The sequence below is a fragment of the Lichenostomus cassidix genome, chromosome 13 (genome assembly GCF_008360975.1).
Source record: "Lichenostomus cassidix isolate B80296 chromosome 13, HeHo_3.0, whole genome shotgun sequence".
In the NCBI taxonomy this organism is placed as follows: Eukaryota; Metazoa; Chordata; class Aves; order Passeriformes; family Meliphagidae; genus Lichenostomus; species Lichenostomus cassidix.
Window position 1 is genome coordinate 9,649,633 of NC_139494.1, and position 18,450 is coordinate 9,668,082.

The window sequence follows — 18,450 nt, forward strand, 5'->3', positions numbered from 1 at the left end:
GATTACTTAGAAATTTCAGTGAGAAAACTCCTTAATGGTTTCATCAATGTCTAACCCCTGGAGATTTCAGTTCTCTCCCTGTTATTGAAATAGCTATTAGTGCAGTGAAAATCAGAAATAAATGAGTGTGGCTCATTGGTGTCTGCATGCACACCGAGGTAGGTCTCAATGCAGGTCAGATGGTTCCTTCTCTCACATTGCAGGGTTCCCAGGATCAGATTTGGGTCATGCCTAGAGACTGTGCACTATGAACTCTCCCCACCTCGACACCTTCCCATTTGGGCTGGGGAGATGTTCCCTCCTCCATCCCCCTCCTGGCATTGGGGTGGTTGGTGGTGTTGCTAAGCCAGGTCTGGAGATGTTGTGATGTGCAGGGAGCTGACGTAAGCTGACACTCGAAGGGTTGGTGCTGCTCAGCCAGCCAGAAGAGCCTGGTGAATTTCCTTGTAAAAGGAATTTCTTAGGATTCAGGGAGACTTGTGTTACATAATCCTTTGAAAACAACATTTGACACAGGATAGGGCTATCCCCTTTATGAATTCCCCAGCAGAATCTGCACGCTGCCATGAGCACTGTTATTATTGCAGCTCTTTTACTTTGTGCCCTTTCAGCATCACCAGCATCTACAAAAAAGTTAGATAAAATCCCAAATACAGATCTCATAACTTCACCTAATGCAAGCTCAACACATTTGGTCTTAATCTGAGTGCCTGGACTGGGATGAGTTCTGCAGGGCTGTAATAAAATAAATATTTTCCTGCACTGAGAACAGCTCAGGGAAAGGTTCAATGTCAGGTCAGCAAAGGGAGCTCTTTAACCATGTTGTGCTAGACATGGACCATATCCTCCTCTAGGAAGCTGTCAGAGCTCCATAGTGGCTGGTGGATGGGAAGTGACTGAAAGTATTCACCTCTTGCTCATTTTAAATGTTGGATTTGGTTGGCATTTGAGCCAAATTGGGCAGTGGGTACAGCCCAAGCTTGCAGCAACAAGAATGTTTCTACCAGAAAAACAAAAATAAATAGTGAATGAAGGATTTTTGGTTGGAATTCCCTTTCCTTCCCTGCCCTGCTCAAATCGGATTACTTGCAGGAACAAAGGGAACAAGCAGTCTGTTGCAGCAGACCAGTCCCAGGTGAGTAAGGCTGAGCTACTTAACAATTGGCAGTGTAGGGAGAGCTCCTTTAATTGTTTTTTCAAACAAACCTGAGCCACCTGTTCTGCCATATTAATGCAGGAACCAATGGAAATGTGATCCACAGGTGCATTATAAAAGGGAAGGCAGAGGTGCTTGGGAAGGAAGCTTCCCCTTTTGCTGCAGTGTGAGACAGTGCCTGAATGTTTTGTGTCATTGCACAACTGGGGCAGAAATAACCTGAACATCAGAAGAACTTGTTAAGGTTAGTAGTTTTCTATTCCTTTGCAGACATGTTGTTTATTGGTAAATGAGCAGAAAACCCCATCTTGCTGCCAGGTCATTCAAAACATACTCCTAAAGAGACTGTGCCTCTACTAAATCTCTTGGTCTCCTTTCTGTAGGTGGGTACTGCTATAAACTCAAGATAGTTCCCTTTCAGTTTACTGGGAACTAATTATGAGCTCTAGAAAGAAAATGTGATTCTTTGGGGTGTGATTCCTTGCATTTAACTGATTTATTGAGTAACTTCCCTAAAGGTTGATACTTTTCTAGTTTGAGAAGTAATTAGTCTTCAACTTAAGCGTGCATTTAGTTATTGAATGAACGTTCTCTCTTTTGTACTAGACAGGAGTGTTTCTTCTCATTTCCAGACTCATACCAGCCCATGCAAAGAACTCTAGGTTTTGAACAAATTCAAAAAGAGGACTATGAGCAGAGCTGGAAATGAGTGCAGGAGTTCTGGTTCCAGGTACCCCTGACTAACTAATTATCCACTGATACAATTCAGTCTTCAGGAAGATCAGACATGCCCACACAGACTAAGCTCAAAGCAAAGGTGCTGGGTGCACATCTGCAGACCTAGGTCAGCAAGAAAACCATTATGGACTCATAATAGCAGTGGATGATGCTCTATACCTGGGCCTAGACATTTTGCTACTTATTTAAATTCAGTAAATGCATTCCATGTGATCCCATACCTTTTGGAAGAACCTAATTCTTCCAAATTTCTTTGTTCAAGGAAATACATATTTATTGAAACACTTCAGAGGCCACTCAGGGGAAAGCAAGTGGCTCTCATGGTTAGACTTAGTTAATGAATGAAGACTTTTGCAGCATTTTCAGCAGAGAACTTTTAAGGAAAGATTGAGTTGACTATCTATGGTTTTGTTTGCTGGCTATCAGTGAGAGGGTGATGTGTCCTGTCCTTGCAAAAGTTGGTTAAGTGAAAGTATTTCTTTATGACCATTGCCATTTATCCTTTAACTTTGGAGCAGCTCTAATCCCTCTCCTTTCAGGGTGTGTCAGTACTCTTACAGACCATGATAAGTTGCCCAGCATTGAAGGTTTTACAACCTTATGTATATTTTTGAATTTTTTTTGGGACACATATAGATCATGTTAAAAACCAGAAGTCCATTGTTCAATCAATCAAGTTAATCCTGGTGCTCCTTGATAACTATAGCTATCACATTTCAGAGTGATTTTATTGGATATTACTGGGATTACTTGTAGTAGCCACTCAGTCTAGACAGGGGTTTCTATTACAGTGAACACAGACAAAAGGGTAAGAAATATTAATGCCCAACATCCATTAACCATGCACAAGCTGCATATCAGAGAGTGGATCCTGTTCACTTGGCTGTGGGTCTCCCTCCCTTTTGTTTATCTCTCAGAAGGGCACTGGCTTCTTAATTAAAAGGAAATAGGTTGTCTTAATAAAGAAGTTTAAAAAAAAAAAGGAGCTGATTGAAAAATTTACCTCTTAGAGCTAATGGAAATTGGAGATCTTTTGATCAACTGTGCCAATACTGAAAGGTCTGAGTACTTTGCCCCAGAAGTTGTCTTTGGGATGACATTCTCTTCCCACCTTTTGGTGGGATGGGAGCAGTCATGGTGATCTTGCTTAGAAACTTGGATCTCCAACAATCCTGCTGTTGTGAGAAGTGTGATGAAATGGACCTCCAATACTCACCAGGGCTGGATAAAATTATACAGCCCATGGTTTCTGAAACAAAGCCTTTTAGAATGACAAGCACTCCAGGAATGCTGCTCCTTGAATAAATGTGATGTGGTAGTGATGTCGTTCCCACCATCCCCTGGAAGACAACTCTGCTCAATTAGGGTCATTGACTGATTAAAATAAGACCTAGTTAACGAGGCACTGAGTGAGGTAATGAAGCTAAACTCTAAAGCATTTCAAAATCTCATTTTATACTATTCCATATGTTCATAGAATTGTAACACATGGGCAAACATTGTATTTGCTGCCTAGACCACTTGTGTCACAGACTGTATTTTGGGTAGGACATATTTCAGATTGTTGTCAAGTTGCCCATCATAACATGAGCTCCACCAGGTCTTTCAGAGAATTTTGGGAGTCGGGGGAACAGTAGAAACACTCAAACACTGCTTGCCTATGGCTTGCTGTCCTGCATTCATGCACCCAAAGATCTTGATGTCCTTTTGTTTCTTCACATCCTTTTGGGATCAAAAGTTAATTAGCTGGCTGTTGGGAAGGGTCTGTGGATCATGCAGAAGAGTGAAAATTTTTTTTGGGGGGCTGAATGAAAAACCAATTCCCTAGTTATATAAGAAGCTTGCAATTATTTTAAGATTCCCTTAATTCCTGGGTTATGAGGTCAATTATGCCCTATATAGAGACATAAATCAAGATTTTCCTGCAAGACCTTAGCTTGGTGTAGACTTGGAGAAAATACTCTGCATGCCAGTGCTCTCAACCCCGTTTTATATCTGACAGCTGATATTGGTGTGCTTGAAACCACTCTGGGGGCACTGGGGGCTGTGTTAGGGTTGCTCTCACTATGTTTGTCATGCAGCTCCTGTAGCCCAGCCCTGCTCATCCCTAATCCTCCACAGCAAATTGGTCTGGGACCGGAAATCTTGCCTGCTGTTGGCAGAGCACAGCAGCAGGGTTGGTGGGTCCCAGTTGGTTTATATCCCTGCTTTATAAATGGAAATGCTGCCATCATGAAGCTCCAGATTTATCGAAGTATGAATGCCTGATTCTCTGGGTTATTTTAAGCAGCAGTTACTCTCTTATACGGTTATGGCTATTACAGTAAGTTACTTGCATTAAACCTGTGGAGCAGGGCAAAGCAGTTGGGTTCTCTCAGATGTTATACTTAGTAATGAACACTTTTTCTCTGTGTGTTTATCTTGATCCAGCAGCTACAGGTCTGCTCGCCCTGAGAGATCTCCTCCCTTAAACTTTCATTTCATGGTAATAAACCACGAATTTCCAGGGTATTTCTCAATGTAGTGTCAGAAAGGAGAAGGCAGCATAAATTTCTGCCCTTGTTTCCAGGAAGATTATCTTCCAAGAAGAATTATTGTTATATAACTTTAGGATCACAGTATCAAGCGATACATATAATTTGAGGCTGTTTCTAATAAGCATTGTCTCTAGCCTGTGGTTCGCTCTGGTTTAAATGTTCTCAACTTTTTGGTCAAATGACAGCCTAGAACAGTATTTTTAGGAAAGATGATGCTTGGCAATGGCTGGGGATTCTGTGGCTTTCACCACCCTTCAGAGGGTTTGGGCTAACGTGTGTACTTTTCAAGAAAGCAAAAAACCACCCCATACTGGGAAGGCTTTAACAGAAACACCATCCAAGACAACTTGCAACTTTTCCTTTGATTGTGTTACTGATGCAAGGGTTCTTCTTTTCTCAATATAACTGGACTTTCTGAATCTCTTTGCTAAGTTTCTTCTTTTTTCCTACTTTCCTCTGGCGCTTTCCAAGCGCCACTCAGGCTCTTGCAGGCTGAGCAATCAATGGTACTACACCAATGTCATTACTTTTGGATCAAACATTTTTCTTTAAACTTTGTCAGAGATGAGAACATTTTGGAAGTTGGACTGTGAAGGAGGCAGTTGTCCATGGAAAAGGCTGGCTGGTGCTGTTTCATCAGCCATCTGGCTGGGAGATCCTGTTTGTCCCCCTTCTGACAGGTTTTGGATGACTGCTGAAGATGTAGATGTTTAAATGATAATTGATAACATTACTCATCTCAGTGATTCTCTTGGCAATGTTCTTGCTTTAACATTAGTTTTCAATAAAGCTTGCCACTTTAAATTTCATGTTAAGCAGAAAAAAATGTTTTTAAAGTTTCAGATTTGGAAGCTTTTACAGAGCTTAATAAAAACTCACTTGGGCAAAATGCAACAGACAACTGTGTTGGTACTGATGGTTTCTATTTAAAAAACATGTCCCTTTTGTTTGCTGCATCTTGCAGCTGCTGAGATTCTTTGTCTTGCTTCCTCTAAGTTTTTCTCTTGCCACTTCACAGGCATCAGAGAGGGGGGGAAAGTGCCTCCAGCACTACCTTTGCAGAGAACTTGATTTTCTTCTCTCTTGCATGACTCAGATCTTTGCATTGGTCTGGGCAACGACCAGGGATGCTGGGGGAGAAGGAGATGCTCTCGGTAAATTGGGATGGTCAAACACCTCACCATGCTTTATAAACTATTGTTTGATATTTAGGCAGCAGGATGGAAAAATGCACCAGACCTTCATAGAGGAGAATAGACCCTTAATCCTCACCCCTGTTCTGTGACTGTCCCATCAGGTAACTGAGCAAAGTGCTCTGAGAAAAACTTGTTGGGACAGAGGATATGTGTGTTAAGCTGCATTAAGGTTCTATTGAGAAAGGAATGACAGTGCTCTGGCAATCCTGATCTGCTTTTGGATTTGGCATTCAAAGGACAGAAAAGCAACAGCAAAACAACTCACAGAGTAACACAGACTATTCCAAGAAAATAATTTAGGGGAAAAAAAAAATCACATCCGAATGTGCTGGGTAAAACATCTCTCTGGGGAGTCTGGGATCTGACTCATCCTACTGTCACATTTCTGGATGTCCCTCGCATCTCTGGGGAGAAGTTGGCAAAGTGAAGAAAAGGAAATAAATAAAGTTAATCTCTTGCCTAGCTAGTAGCTGTATCTCTTTACCAGCTTAGCACTTCTGGGCTGTATATCCATGTAGGAACCCCAGTTGTACTTCTTTTTATGTGTATTGACTTAGTGAAGTGCAAACATGTTAAAAAGTTCACTTTCTCCTTTATACGAGTCTATAAAAAAGCTCTTAAAATGGAGTCATAGTGTTTCAATGAGACAAATGAATGATCAGCTGAGACCTAACAGTACTTTCCAATGGATTAGGTGCTTGAGTGTGAGAAATTCTAAGATGCTAATCAGCCTGGAGAATTTTCATGCCTCCAGCACTATGTAATGACACAAAATATTGTGATGCCTCCAAGTTATAATGGGATAGGCGAGGGGGATTCAGTAATAGGTATCACTCCTGATATTTGATTCCAGCTAGAACTAGATGTTCAGAAGTCTCTAGGCAGCAGAGATTTCTTATGCATTTATGGACATTGGGGTAAAACTAAACACATCCACACTAGCCTGGAATTTTTTTCTAACAGCTCTTTGGACACAGTAATGTACAGAAATAATTATAAACACATGCACAAGTAGATCAGTGTGTGTGTTTTCAGTGCCTGCTTTTAGGAGGAATCACACATTAACATATTTTCTGAATTTTGCAAATGCACTGCAAAATTGCAGCTCAATAAATAGAACTTTATATGTTCATCTAAACTGATGACACCAGTATAAAATAAAGACATTTTCCAGTTGGGATTTAGGAAGCTGTAAGGCATGACAGAAGTGTTCATAATTAGACATTTCAGCACAAATTTGAATTCCCATGGAGTTGATCCAAAAACAGTTCTCCAGCAAAGCATGTATCTGTTTAAACACTTACTGTGGAAGGGATCGATCCCACTGCCAGAGCAGTAAAACATGTTTGCTGTGATAGCATAGAAGTGGGTCACAGTTTACCAGAAGGAATCACTTACTGTACAGAGCTGTTAGACTTTATTTCTGTACACTTGGAATTTTTGAGTTATGTCCTGTCACAGCTGCAGGCGTGCAAGTGCTGTGTTTATATTCTGTGTTAGTCACTGAGAAAATAAAGGAGAAAAAAAGGGCATTTCCTCAGCAGGAGAGTGGGGAGGCCCTGGCACAGAATGCCCAGAGAGGCTGTGGCTGCTCCCGGATCCCTGTCAGTGTCCAAGGCCAGGTTAGATGGGGCTTGGAGCAGCCTGGAATAGTGGAAGGTATCCACTGCCACTAGGGTGGAACTGGATAAGCTTCAAGGTCCCTTCTAACCCAAACCATTCTAGGATTCTATGTCTTTCTAGGTGTGGTATTGTTGTTTTGGGAGATAAAGAGTAAAACTGAGGCATTTGAAAACAGCCCTCAGGATGGCTGGCTCTCTACAGGCATCAAAAGATGCACCTGAGTTGGTGCTGAAATGGGTAATTAATATAGGGCTGGGAAATCAGCTTTCTCCCTGGCACAACTGCTTCAGGAATCCTGCCAGGAGCCAGTAGCTGAAAGCCCCACTAAAACCAACATGGCAACACTATTAAATGCCTGGAGTCTTAAATGATTTGTGGTTTGTCAAGGTGACACACTTGTGGTCTTTACGGAAGTGCAATCTGAGAGACATCTCTGCTATTTACAGAGACGTGTAAGCAATGCAGCTCGTGAGCATTGACGTTGTCATCACAAGAACAATATGTTATCTGCATAATTACAAAGTTATATTCTGATAGGGATTCTAATTTAAGCCTGTTACATGCTCCAGCGAAACAGAAAATCCCTTCCTGAGCACCATAAATAATGGAGCATTAAGAATACACTGTTTTCTTTTCTTGCTTTGTATGCACCTATTTATTTCTAAAACAACTATTTCCTGGTGCTTTCTAGGATTTCTTTCCTGGGTGCTGGAGAGAGCATTTCCCTGGAGCTGGCTACAAGCAGGAATGTCTCTGCAGCCATATCTGGTAATGTTCCCTGTGCTGTACTGGGATCAGCCCTTTCCCACCACAGTCTGCAGCAGGGCCTGGGACAGGGGTTTAGGTGGGCAATAGGGTGGGAGAGGTTTGTCAACTCTGAGGAAAGTGCATGGCCCAGGAGAGGCTGATAATGCTCACAGATTTTTCTGTAAAGATTAAACTGAGCTTCATTGTGCAAAAAGTAATGGTACTTAGAGGTGGGCTTGGCAGTGTTGGGTTAATGGTTGGACTTCATCATCTGACACTTTTTTCAAACCTAAAAGATTCTGTGGCTCTATATGATGCCAGAGGACTAGAATATATCTCATTTCTCCCCGTGGCAATCTTATTAGCAGAATTCAGTGAGGTGCACATGCCCTCAGGGATGCCTGAAGCATGAACTCACACCTGGGCATTACCTCCAGGATGGAGGGCACTGGGAGTCCTTCTTGGGGGATGTGGGAGCTTTTGAGGATGTGCTGTTATTCAGGGTCCTTGTTGCTGTTGGTGAGTGGCTTCTCAGAGGGCTCCACAGCCATTTCTAATGGGCTCAGCCACCTGAGCTGCAGAACCAGCCCTGCCCTCTCCAGACCTGGGGAGTAAAGGTGTTTCATCATCCTGAACAGACCTGAGATGAGTTTGGGAAGAATTAAATAATGTTCTTTGGAATGAAAAGGGAAGGAATGGAGAGGTAACCCCACAAAGGGAAGCAGGTGAGAAGGAAGGCAGGAGAGAAGGGCAGATAGGATAACTTCTGGCAATTAAGCCTTCCTGGGGCAGCTCCACTCCCTGGGTAGAACCTGCCTGGCTGCTTCTTCCACTGGTCCAGCTTGTCCACAACCGGACAAACACCCAATGATAGTAAAAAAAGGCCACAATCAATAATCAATCAGGTTTTGCTTGTTGAGTCACTGGGAATTTGTATCTGGAAAGGCTGAGGAACCTCCTCTGTTTAGTGCTGTCTCCAACTGAGACATGATGGTTGGACAGCAAACAGGGCAGCACTCTAAGGAACCTGGTTTCCTACAGGATTCCCACACTGCAGTCCTGTAGTGGGAGGATGGATTAGCAGGATAACCCAGACCAGCTCCATGCAGTTTCCTGCAGTTGCCCAGGGATGCATCTCCCAGTCCCAGTGCATCACCATTTCCTAGATGTGGGAAATGAGCTGGAATTGCCAATTTTGTTAAGGTACAGCAATAAATTAAGCAGTGGTAAAAATGCAGGATTGAACCCTTTCCTGGGCACTTGCAGGACTGGAAGTGTAACACCAGTGTTAGTGGTGTTATTATGGGCATGTGCATGCTTGGATTCAAGCCAGTGGTTGCACTGAGCAAACATTCAGTGTGGCTGGGAGAAGGTAAAACATCTATTTTCTTGTGCCAGTACAAAGGATGACTAATTACACCAGGAACAGCTGCAGTGCACTTGAAACTATAGAACACCAGCTGATCCCCACCATGCTTCCCCAGCCAACTGGCAGCACCTGAGCCCTGCCAGGTAAAAACCAGCTCTGTGATTTGTCCAAGTCATTAGAGCTCCACTTGGAGAGAAGTGAGCGAGGAACAAGCTTTGCTTCACTGCTTAATGTTGCTCAAAAAGAAAAAAAAAAAAAAACAAAAACCTGGAATAAATATTTCAGTCCAAAGTAATATTTACTTGGGTGCTTAAAACTTTGTAAAATGCCCTGAAGGTCACAAGACATTCATCCTGCTGTGTATTTCTCTTTAAGAAGGTGCTTGTAAGTACTACTGGAACACATGTGTGATGAGGAGTTGCCATGGCAAACAGGTTTTGGCACTATTTAAGAGAGAGTTTTATTGCACAGCAGAATAAATAAGCATGTTAAAGCCACATACAGTAACTTGTTGGCACATACATTAATGCTCCCAAGGGCTGCAATAATTTAAGCACCCTCCCTTTAAACATTTTTCAGTGTTTTTTCTTTTTTATTGACTACATGCATTTAGTATTAGGGCTAGGAATGTCCCATTTCCACCCTCTTTTGAAGTGAGTAATTGAGGCAAAAAAAGAGGACTGTCTAATAAATCATAAAGGGGCATTGTGCACAGACAAGAGGGGCAATTTTCCCATTCCTAACATACATGAGGATAAGCCAGCGTGAGACCTGTCTGTGTACTAAATCCTGACTTGCTCCCTCTAGACACAGGAGTAGATTGGTGTGTTTATATTTCTGATGGAGCCTGAATAATCAGGAATAGTTTCACACCATTTTCAGCAGTTTCTGTCTTGCTCTGTTGTGCCAGCCCAGTCTTCTCCCACATCACAGCAGCAAACTCATTACTTTGGCTTTACTCATTTTATGAACCACCTGCTCTGTTCCCAGTTTGGCTCCCAGTTCACACCAGTGAGTCTCAGCAGGTCTGGAAATGCTCCCAGGGTTGAGAAAGTGCTGCAGGGAGGCAAGAGGCAAATCTGTGCCTGTGAGAGGGCTCAGGTTTGTGGTGTTCTTAAAGGTGAACATAAATTACATTTATAATGAAAGCTCTGGTTTAAGAAGAGTTATTAGTGTATTAGTCCGGGCTTTATTAGCTCGGAGGTTTCGGAGCCATGTGGGAGGTGTGACATTGGCTCCCTCTTCTGTGGGAACCAGTAACTTCCCTGGGCTGGAGAACTTGAAGCTGCCAAAAGCAGATGAAGCCCACAAAACCTCCCCCATCCCTCCCACCTTGGGACATTGGTACAAACCACATTATGGAAGATGCAATCAGATAATGCCCAGCTGCGAGGCAGGGGCATGGCTGCTTCCTCCCCTGGGGAGGGCAGGATGGCCAGAGTATGGAGCTGGAGCTGGTGGCTACTGTGCCTCGTTTAAATCTGGGGCACTGGTGAGTCTGATGGACCCAATTCTCCTTAGTTTATTGGGGACGAGTGACAGAAATTACATCTCACCCTAAAAGAAAGTGTAGGTAGTGCTGACTCCCATTATAATCGGAGGAAAAATGTGGTTTACATATTCCCTATGGTTTAGGATAGAAGCTGTAACATGTTTTACTCTTAGGACCCTTTTTGCCTCCTGCCTCATCACCAAGATTATCCCACACCCTTCAGTAAGGCTTGGACTGATCATCAGAGCAACTTGTTTCTCAAGGCCAGGTTGGATGGGGCTTGGAGCAACCTGGGGTAGTGGAAGGTGTTCCTACCCATGGCAGGGGGTTGGAACCAGATGACCTTTCAGGTCCCTTCCAACCCAAATCATTCTGTGATTCTCTTCTGTGATTCTAAACTTTCCTGTACACTCAGCAATCGCTGAAGCATGCTCGAGCCTCAGGAAGCAGGGGAGGAAAAAACAGAGTTCATTATTTTATGAAAGGTACATGTTTGTAATATTGCATACTGATGGGTACATTATGAATTACAATTCGCTGAACAGGAGGATTTCTGCACGAGTGACAGTGCATGGAGCAAAAAGAAAGGCAAAAGAAGGGAGGTGATTTTTATGCCTGTAAAAGTGTCTCCTGGGCATAACCAGAGTGGAAGATGTACCATTTCCTTCTAGCTGTTTGGATTTGTTTGCAATTAAAGTCTAGTGGAGCTGTCAGGGGCTGTTGACAAATATATTATAACCAACTTAGGTTAAGCGAGTTACTTAAAATTAATCCATCCCTGCACAATACTCCTGTTTCACTTTAGAAGAATGTGCCAGGAGGAATGAGTACAATCCTGACCATGTTGGGAGAACCTCCTCAAGGTGGAAATTTGCAAATAGGGCTACTGTAGTATGTAATGAGAAGCTGCAGGGCTTTCAATTATCCCACATAGTCTGTCTCTTTGCAACTTGACTGACAGCTAATTATGCTGGTGCCATTTTTTTGGCAGTGGAATTTAATCTCCCAGATGGAAAGCAAATCAATCTGCCCATTGCTGCAGCTGAGACATACTTTGGCTCAACTTTAATTTATTCTCCTAAGCCTAAGAAGGTTAGTCATTTCAAGGTACAAAAATATCAAATTTCTCCCGTTAACCAGGCTGGTGAAAAAGTGGGGAAGAGTTGGGATTTTATGGGCTGTGCTGTGAAACGTTGTCACTCCTTCCTTTGTATTAGGAAACAGCAGAATCATCTCCCCTTGATTCCTGGTTGTGGAATCTAACAAGGAAGAAGCATTTATGAGCAGGTTGCTAGTGATAATGGTTAAACATGAGTTGTAGAGGCATTAAGTGGGATTCTATGGAGGGGTGAACTAAATCTCTGAAGAACTCGACACAAAAAGGAATCTGTGGCAATTTTCAAGCACTTTAGCCAGTGTGCAATAGCCTGGTTCCCTTTGGGTTTCATGCCAGGGATATAAATACAATCCTCCTACTTACCTGCACTCTTCAGGCCTATCAATTATGCTGCTCCCTCGGAGTTGCTGTTACAACTTTAGGTATTACCATCCTCTGTAAAACCAGCACAGAGCAGAGTATGTGACTGGTTATCACAGGCTACAGACCTCATCTTTGAGTAGACAGCACCTGCAGCTCCTGTCAATGCTGTTTCTCAGGCTAGAAACCCCAATTTTAGCCAGGATCAAGGAGAAGGGAGCTCACAAAAACTTGGTGCTAATGAATGCTGGAAAATCGGAGCCTTATTTTTCTGTAAACTTTTGCTTCTCGGGTTGTTTCAGCCTGAATATGGTTCTGATGTCTTGTCTGTGTGGTTATTTTCCCTTTTGGGGTGCCCTTTCTGAATCCTCTGGAGGTGTTTTAAGGCCAGGTTGGGCTGGGCTCTGAGCAACCTGGTCTAGTGCAAGGTGTCCTTGCCCAAGGCAGGGAGTTGGAATGAGATGATCTTTAAACTCCCTCTGACCCAAACCATTCTAGGAATCTGATTTTACTCTTGTTTTTTTGTAGAGTTCATACAAATAGAAAGGCTCCTGATTCCCCTTCTTACTTCAAAAAGCATTTCTAAGTGCTTTGTTTACACCTTATGACTCCAGTTCCAGTCTTCCTCCCATTTTACAAAACCAGGGCCATTCCAGTGACTCTTCCTTAGTACACTCGGTGGCTGAAGAATTACATGTTCTCCTAGCTGTTAACACCTTTTTATTTTTTCGTATTATCCTTATTATGTTGATACTGCTCCCAAAGGACCCTTAAATTGCATTTCCCAATTGTGATAAAACCTTGTACATGGAAGCATTTTTTGTGACAAATCTCTGGAGATGCCCTGATGTTGTCCCATTGGTGCATTTGTTACCCTGCTGCACACTGTGTTTCTGCAATGCTATGGTTAAGATGGTTTGAGTTATAAACCTAAAATTGGATAATATTTTAAATAAATCCATCATTCATTAAACAATTAGAACAATTATTTGCTCTCAGCTATGCTGTAAGTTTAAATGCTGATGGTAAAATGCAGCATCAGACCTGTAATTTCAGAGTCAAGCACACAGAAGCAATGCAGTGCCACCTATTCTTTGCTGAGTTGTCTGAAAGTAGGGAGCAGTGGGGTCTCCAGGCTGCAACAGGGATCAGGACAGGGAAAGTCTCTGCCATATGTCTGAACCTCCTGCCAGGGTCATCCTTGCTCAGCTACCGGATTTCCACTGCTGTGCATTGAAAATGCTATTGGCCACAAAATGCTATAAAGCTTTGAAAGTACTGAAAAGGTTAGAGAATGTCTATTTTAACTGCTGTGTTCAGGTGAAATCCAGAATGGACTTACCAGTAAGAGAAGAAGCTGTAAAGGCATCTGAGATTCTTCCATGTGTGGTCTTCCCAAAGAATGATTTTTTTTTTTTTTTTTTTTTTGTGAGTCAAGCTTGCATGTTTAGCTCCAATAAGCAAAATGCCACAGAGATTCCCAAAGTAATTTTAGTCCTGGCCCCAGTGCACATGTTAGCAGGAATTTCTCCTCTTGTTTTCCTTGTTATGAATGTAACCTGATCTGTTACTTTTTAGGTTCTTGAATAAGTGCCATAATCTACTTGGGCTGCCCGAGGTCAAGCTCGCTCTGGGATCTCTGGCTCTCCTGACAGAGCCTGCTGGATTTTGGGACCTTGGAGCAGCATTTCTTGGGCTGATGTGGGTGAACATGGATGGCTCTGGGATGCGGGAGAAGAGGATGCTCTGGTGTTTGTATGGAAGGAGAATAAGTTGATGCCCCTTATGAGACCAGCTCCAACACTGCAAATTATTCCAGTTTCTTTTCTTTCAAAAGGACCATAATCCCAGCAAATAACATGGCACATCACAGGTGATCCCAATGAAATCAGCTGAGCTATTTACGGAGCACACAGCTAAATAAGCAGATGAGATGTGGGGCCAGAAAAACCAAGTCCATGTCATTTGAATTACAATACAGCTTGCTTTAGGATTTTCTAGTTGAAAGACAATAATTGGCCCTCCCAGCCTGGTGTAACAGTGTAAGAGATGTATTAAATGCCATTAGAGGTTGTACTTTCAACGACCTAGAAAAAACCTGTGGATAAACACTTCTGTTGCCATTAAAATTTTAAGACTTTAAAAAAAAAGAGAGTTAATACAGTGTAGTAAATTCTACACTGCAAAGAGATCAGGCATCTGTAATCTGAACACTGTGTGATGTGTGCTCTCCTGTGTTAAAAATCCTCTCCTGATCTGAAAAAATCAAGGCCCATTTCACTCCAAGCCAGCTGTGCTTATGAATTTTTTCATATTTTCCAATCCTTTTAGTGACATCTAGTGAAATTTGGGGAAAGTGCAGGTTCAGTTTAACTCAAGGATCAATCCAACTGTAGTAGCAGATGCTTCACAATTAAATGCTGAATTCCTATACCTCAATTTATTTATTGTCCCTTAAGCTGCTGTCTTTGAGGAATGCACCAAATGATCAAACACTTTATGGATTTGAGGCACTAAATTAATTTACTGTTTGCCCCTTTTAACTTTGGGTATACATTTAGAATAGCATTTTTATTTTTTATTTCAAATTTTCCCTTTTGTTGTTGGTGATGTTGCTCCTCTACGCTTTAAGGCTCCAACTATCTTGACTCTTACACAAAACACCCCAAACTATTGCAGGACTTCAAGCTATACATTTTCAATATTTGGTATTCCTGAGCTTATTGAAAAGTCAGATTTGGTCTGCTAATTGCTCTGGACCAATCCAGAGCGGATGTGAAGCAAATGAAGTTTTCAACAGTGATGGAAAACGTATGCCTCCTACCTAGAAATCAGCAAAAAACTTCAAAGGAAGAGCTGCCTTCCTCAGAGCAGCATCCACATGCAATAGCTCTTAGAAGTGTAACCTCTTTTTTCTCAAAGTACAAACCCAAGTGGCTTCCATAAAGGTCTGTGTTGGTATGGATTTCAGCTGTGCAAAGGATAGGCGACCACTACAAACAGGGCTCATAAATATTTGGAAAAAACACAAAGTAGCTTCAAACAGGCCAATATTAGATGACTGGAAATAGTTCAAAAAATCTTAGGCCTTGCTTGATCTAAAAGGCTTCAACCTCCCAAACTGAATAGGCAATTAGGGCAGATTCTGAACAGGAGGATTTGGAGGAACAATTGGGAAGTGTGAACACTCTCTGGAAAAACCCCAGCTGTGGGTGCCACTGAGCACACTCACATCCAGCCAACACAGGGAAGATGCCCAGCATGAGCTTCCAGGACACTGGTTCTGATCTGCTCTCATCCCTCTCTGAGCTAACTTCTCAGAACTTAGAAAATAAAGGCTTAAGGGAAAAATCAATCCAAGTGCACCATGAGCAACAGTTCAAACATTTTACTAAATCAATTCACACAGTTTCAAAATTGTAAATATAATTAAGGACAACAGGGTTTCTGTATTTTTTTTCTTCCAGAATCATTAAGACAATAAACAAACACAAATTAGGTTTATAGCATCTGTTCTTTTAAAAAATGAAAGGAACGCCACTCGATGTATTGATAAAGCACCACAACACAGTTACAAAATAGGGTTGGCCTGTTTCTTTCACAAGTAAAAGACTACATACTCCTAACAGCTTCCTGCTTCAATCCATACTTCATTAAAATAAAACTATAAAATCTTCTAGATTACACTAACTTCAGACAATGCCTGGTATAACAGTGCATTAACAGCAGTAATGCCAACTATCAGTGCCAACATAAAACAGTTTAGAGAGGAAAAACAGAACAAACAAAAATTCCAAAACAAAACAACAAAAACCCCACCTTTATTCCCCTAGATGAGCAAAATTTAAAATAAGGGATGCTCTGCCTCACAATGAGTTAAGGATTTGGGGATGCAGATGGGGGGAAGAGGGGGCTGGTACTGTAGCTTTCTAGGCTTAGTTGGCATCTAGTTTGGCCATTTCCTGCACATATATCCCTATACTCTCACTGTCAAAGAGCACAAAGTACACTGTCTTGATTGAAGAGGACATCGTTGACACAAAATAGCTGGAGATGGCTTTCAGGATCAGCTGAGCAGCTGTTTGCTTTGGGAAGCCGTTTCTAGAAGGAGAGAGGGAAAAAAAGAAAATCAAGACTTGCTGAACCAGCTTTTGATGGTTTAACCCCCCAGGGAAGGCTCCTGCTTTTCTCTGACACCTGATAGCAAATAAAGCTGCAAAGCCATTGTTTACAGTTTGAATTAGAAGCTACAAACTTGTTGATTTAGGCAAGACTTAAAATGCTCAAGCAGAACAAAAGCATTCTCAAAATATGCATACAGAATCTACACACAATAATGGGTTGAACCTTATCATACCTGAGGGGTCAATTATTCAAATTTAATAGGTAAGTAAACCAAGAGCCTGATGTGTTCTGGAAAGCAGTGTGTATGTTGGAGATGTAAAGTTAAATCTGTACTGAAAGCAAAGCAACTGTTAAAGCAAAGTCAAAAGGGACAGGGAACTTGACATAGAATATGAAACATGAAAAGACCCAAAGTACAAAATGGTCTTACCACTACTAGTAACTAAGCACAAGATTTTACAGGACATAACCTGACAAGCTTTCTTACAAATTTCACATTTTCATCTAGCAGTCTGTCTGAAAGATTGATCTGATCTTAAAACAGGCCAAGCACAAATAGAATGGTCTGCACAAAGCTATGACCTGAACTGTGAATTTTATAGGTCATGGCAAACTCCTGGAATTACACCTGGAAGCTGCTGGGAATATGGCCTGAACTTTGTTGCTGTGTTACTCCTGAAGTACTGCTACTCACCCAGACCTTAGACCTACTGTGCACTCAGCAGTCAGTCTGAAGGTGACAGGACATGACCACTCTGTTGGGAGTAGCACCCCAAAAGGAATTTGAAAGAGCCTGTTGAACATCACCTGGTTCCTTGCCATGCACTTACAGATATCTGATAGTTAATACTCCCCATTAAAAAGTGTGTGCTATTAATACTACAGATTACACAGATGGATGAGTTTCTCAGCATTTCCTAAGCAGTTTAAAGAAGCTGGGCTAAATTCACCTCTGGCTCTAACAGGTGAACATTTCTCAGCACCTGCTCACTGAAGAACCACACTGGTAGTAAAATGCTGCTGTAATCTCCCTCTTACTCTGTGCTGCAACTCACGAAATGTGAAGGACAACTGCCTGTGTTGTGGCCCACTTGTTGCACATTGCCTTACCAAAAAACATTCTCAGAAGAGCAATTCTGTCAGTCCTGCCTGTAATGTGATATTATACATACTGTATTGAAGATAATGTTTGTGGTATTTAAAAAATGATAGCATGAAATAGCTCAGACTATTTTCTTTTCTGAAAATGCCCAATTTTTTCTTGTATTGAAGAAGAAAAAAAAAAGGAAAAAGCATGGTGAGAAATGCTTGTACTCTTTTAAAGCCAAATGAGGTGGACAGGGATAATCAGCTGTGTGAGAAGTTAATCAATTGAGAGCAGTTTTGACACAGGAGCTACTTAGGAGTCAGCTTACTCAGAGAAGAAACAGACTCAGCAGCCTCCATACCTGAGTACTTGCAGGTTATTTATGAATGCTGCATCCTGGCATATACTTAAAAGATCTTTCAGGAGTTTTGCTCCTGATCTGTCATGCAGGGCAGCACCAAAATGGGGATAGGCACTGTGTATGAATTGTTCTCAGGAGCCTCTGAAGTCACACAACTTCTGAGTGCTCTGGTAGGGTGGTCACACCAGGGCACATGAAAGAAGAGTGGCCTGGTGAAAGGAAGGCACAGTCCCAGGGAAGCTGATACAACCCACTGCTCAGGACACCTCTCCCAAAAGAAACGAGAGAGATAGAGCAGAAATATCAGCAGAAAGGTGCTGGCCTGATGGCCATGTGTGGGCTGCAAGAAACAGAAGCCTTATGCATTGATCTAGGGGTCTGAGTTAAATTCTTGTGAAAAGGCAGTTTGGGACTTCAGCCAAACCAGTGTCAATTCAGATCAAAGTCAGAGTCTCAGAATGAAATCCCTTCTCTGAGGATGATTTCATGTTCAATCCCTAACTCTCCTTTCCCTTTTCTCCTGCTGGCCCTACCAGACTGAA

At 42.1% G+C, this 18,450-nt stretch overlaps 1 protein-coding gene and 1 long non-coding RNA gene across 5 annotated transcripts in view; one reads left to right on the plus strand and one right to left on the minus strand.

The window, feature by feature from the left end:
• The first annotated feature begins 1,120 nt into the window (after positions 1-1,120).
• Positions 1,121-16,464, plus strand: LOC146431198 (uncharacterized). Its single transcript, XR_014854904.1, has 4 exons — positions 1,121-1,135; positions 1,238-1,400; positions 7,942-8,018; positions 13,914-16,464. It is a non-coding gene; the product is annotated as an uncharacterized LOC146431198 (long non-coding RNA).
• MACROH2A1 (macroH2A.1 histone) overlaps positions 15,709-18,450 on the minus strand; it is a 42,892-nt gene continuing 40,150 nt past the window's right edge. For all 4 annotated transcript variants that reach the window (XM_085073567.1, XM_085073565.1, XM_085073566.1 and 1 more), the window contains exon 9: positions 15,709-16,436. In XM_085073567.1, coding sequence (XP_084929693.1) covers positions 16,271-16,436 — 166 coding nt within the window. In that variant the 3' untranslated portion in view covers positions 15,709-16,270. The remainder of the gene's footprint in view (positions 16,437-18,450) is intronic.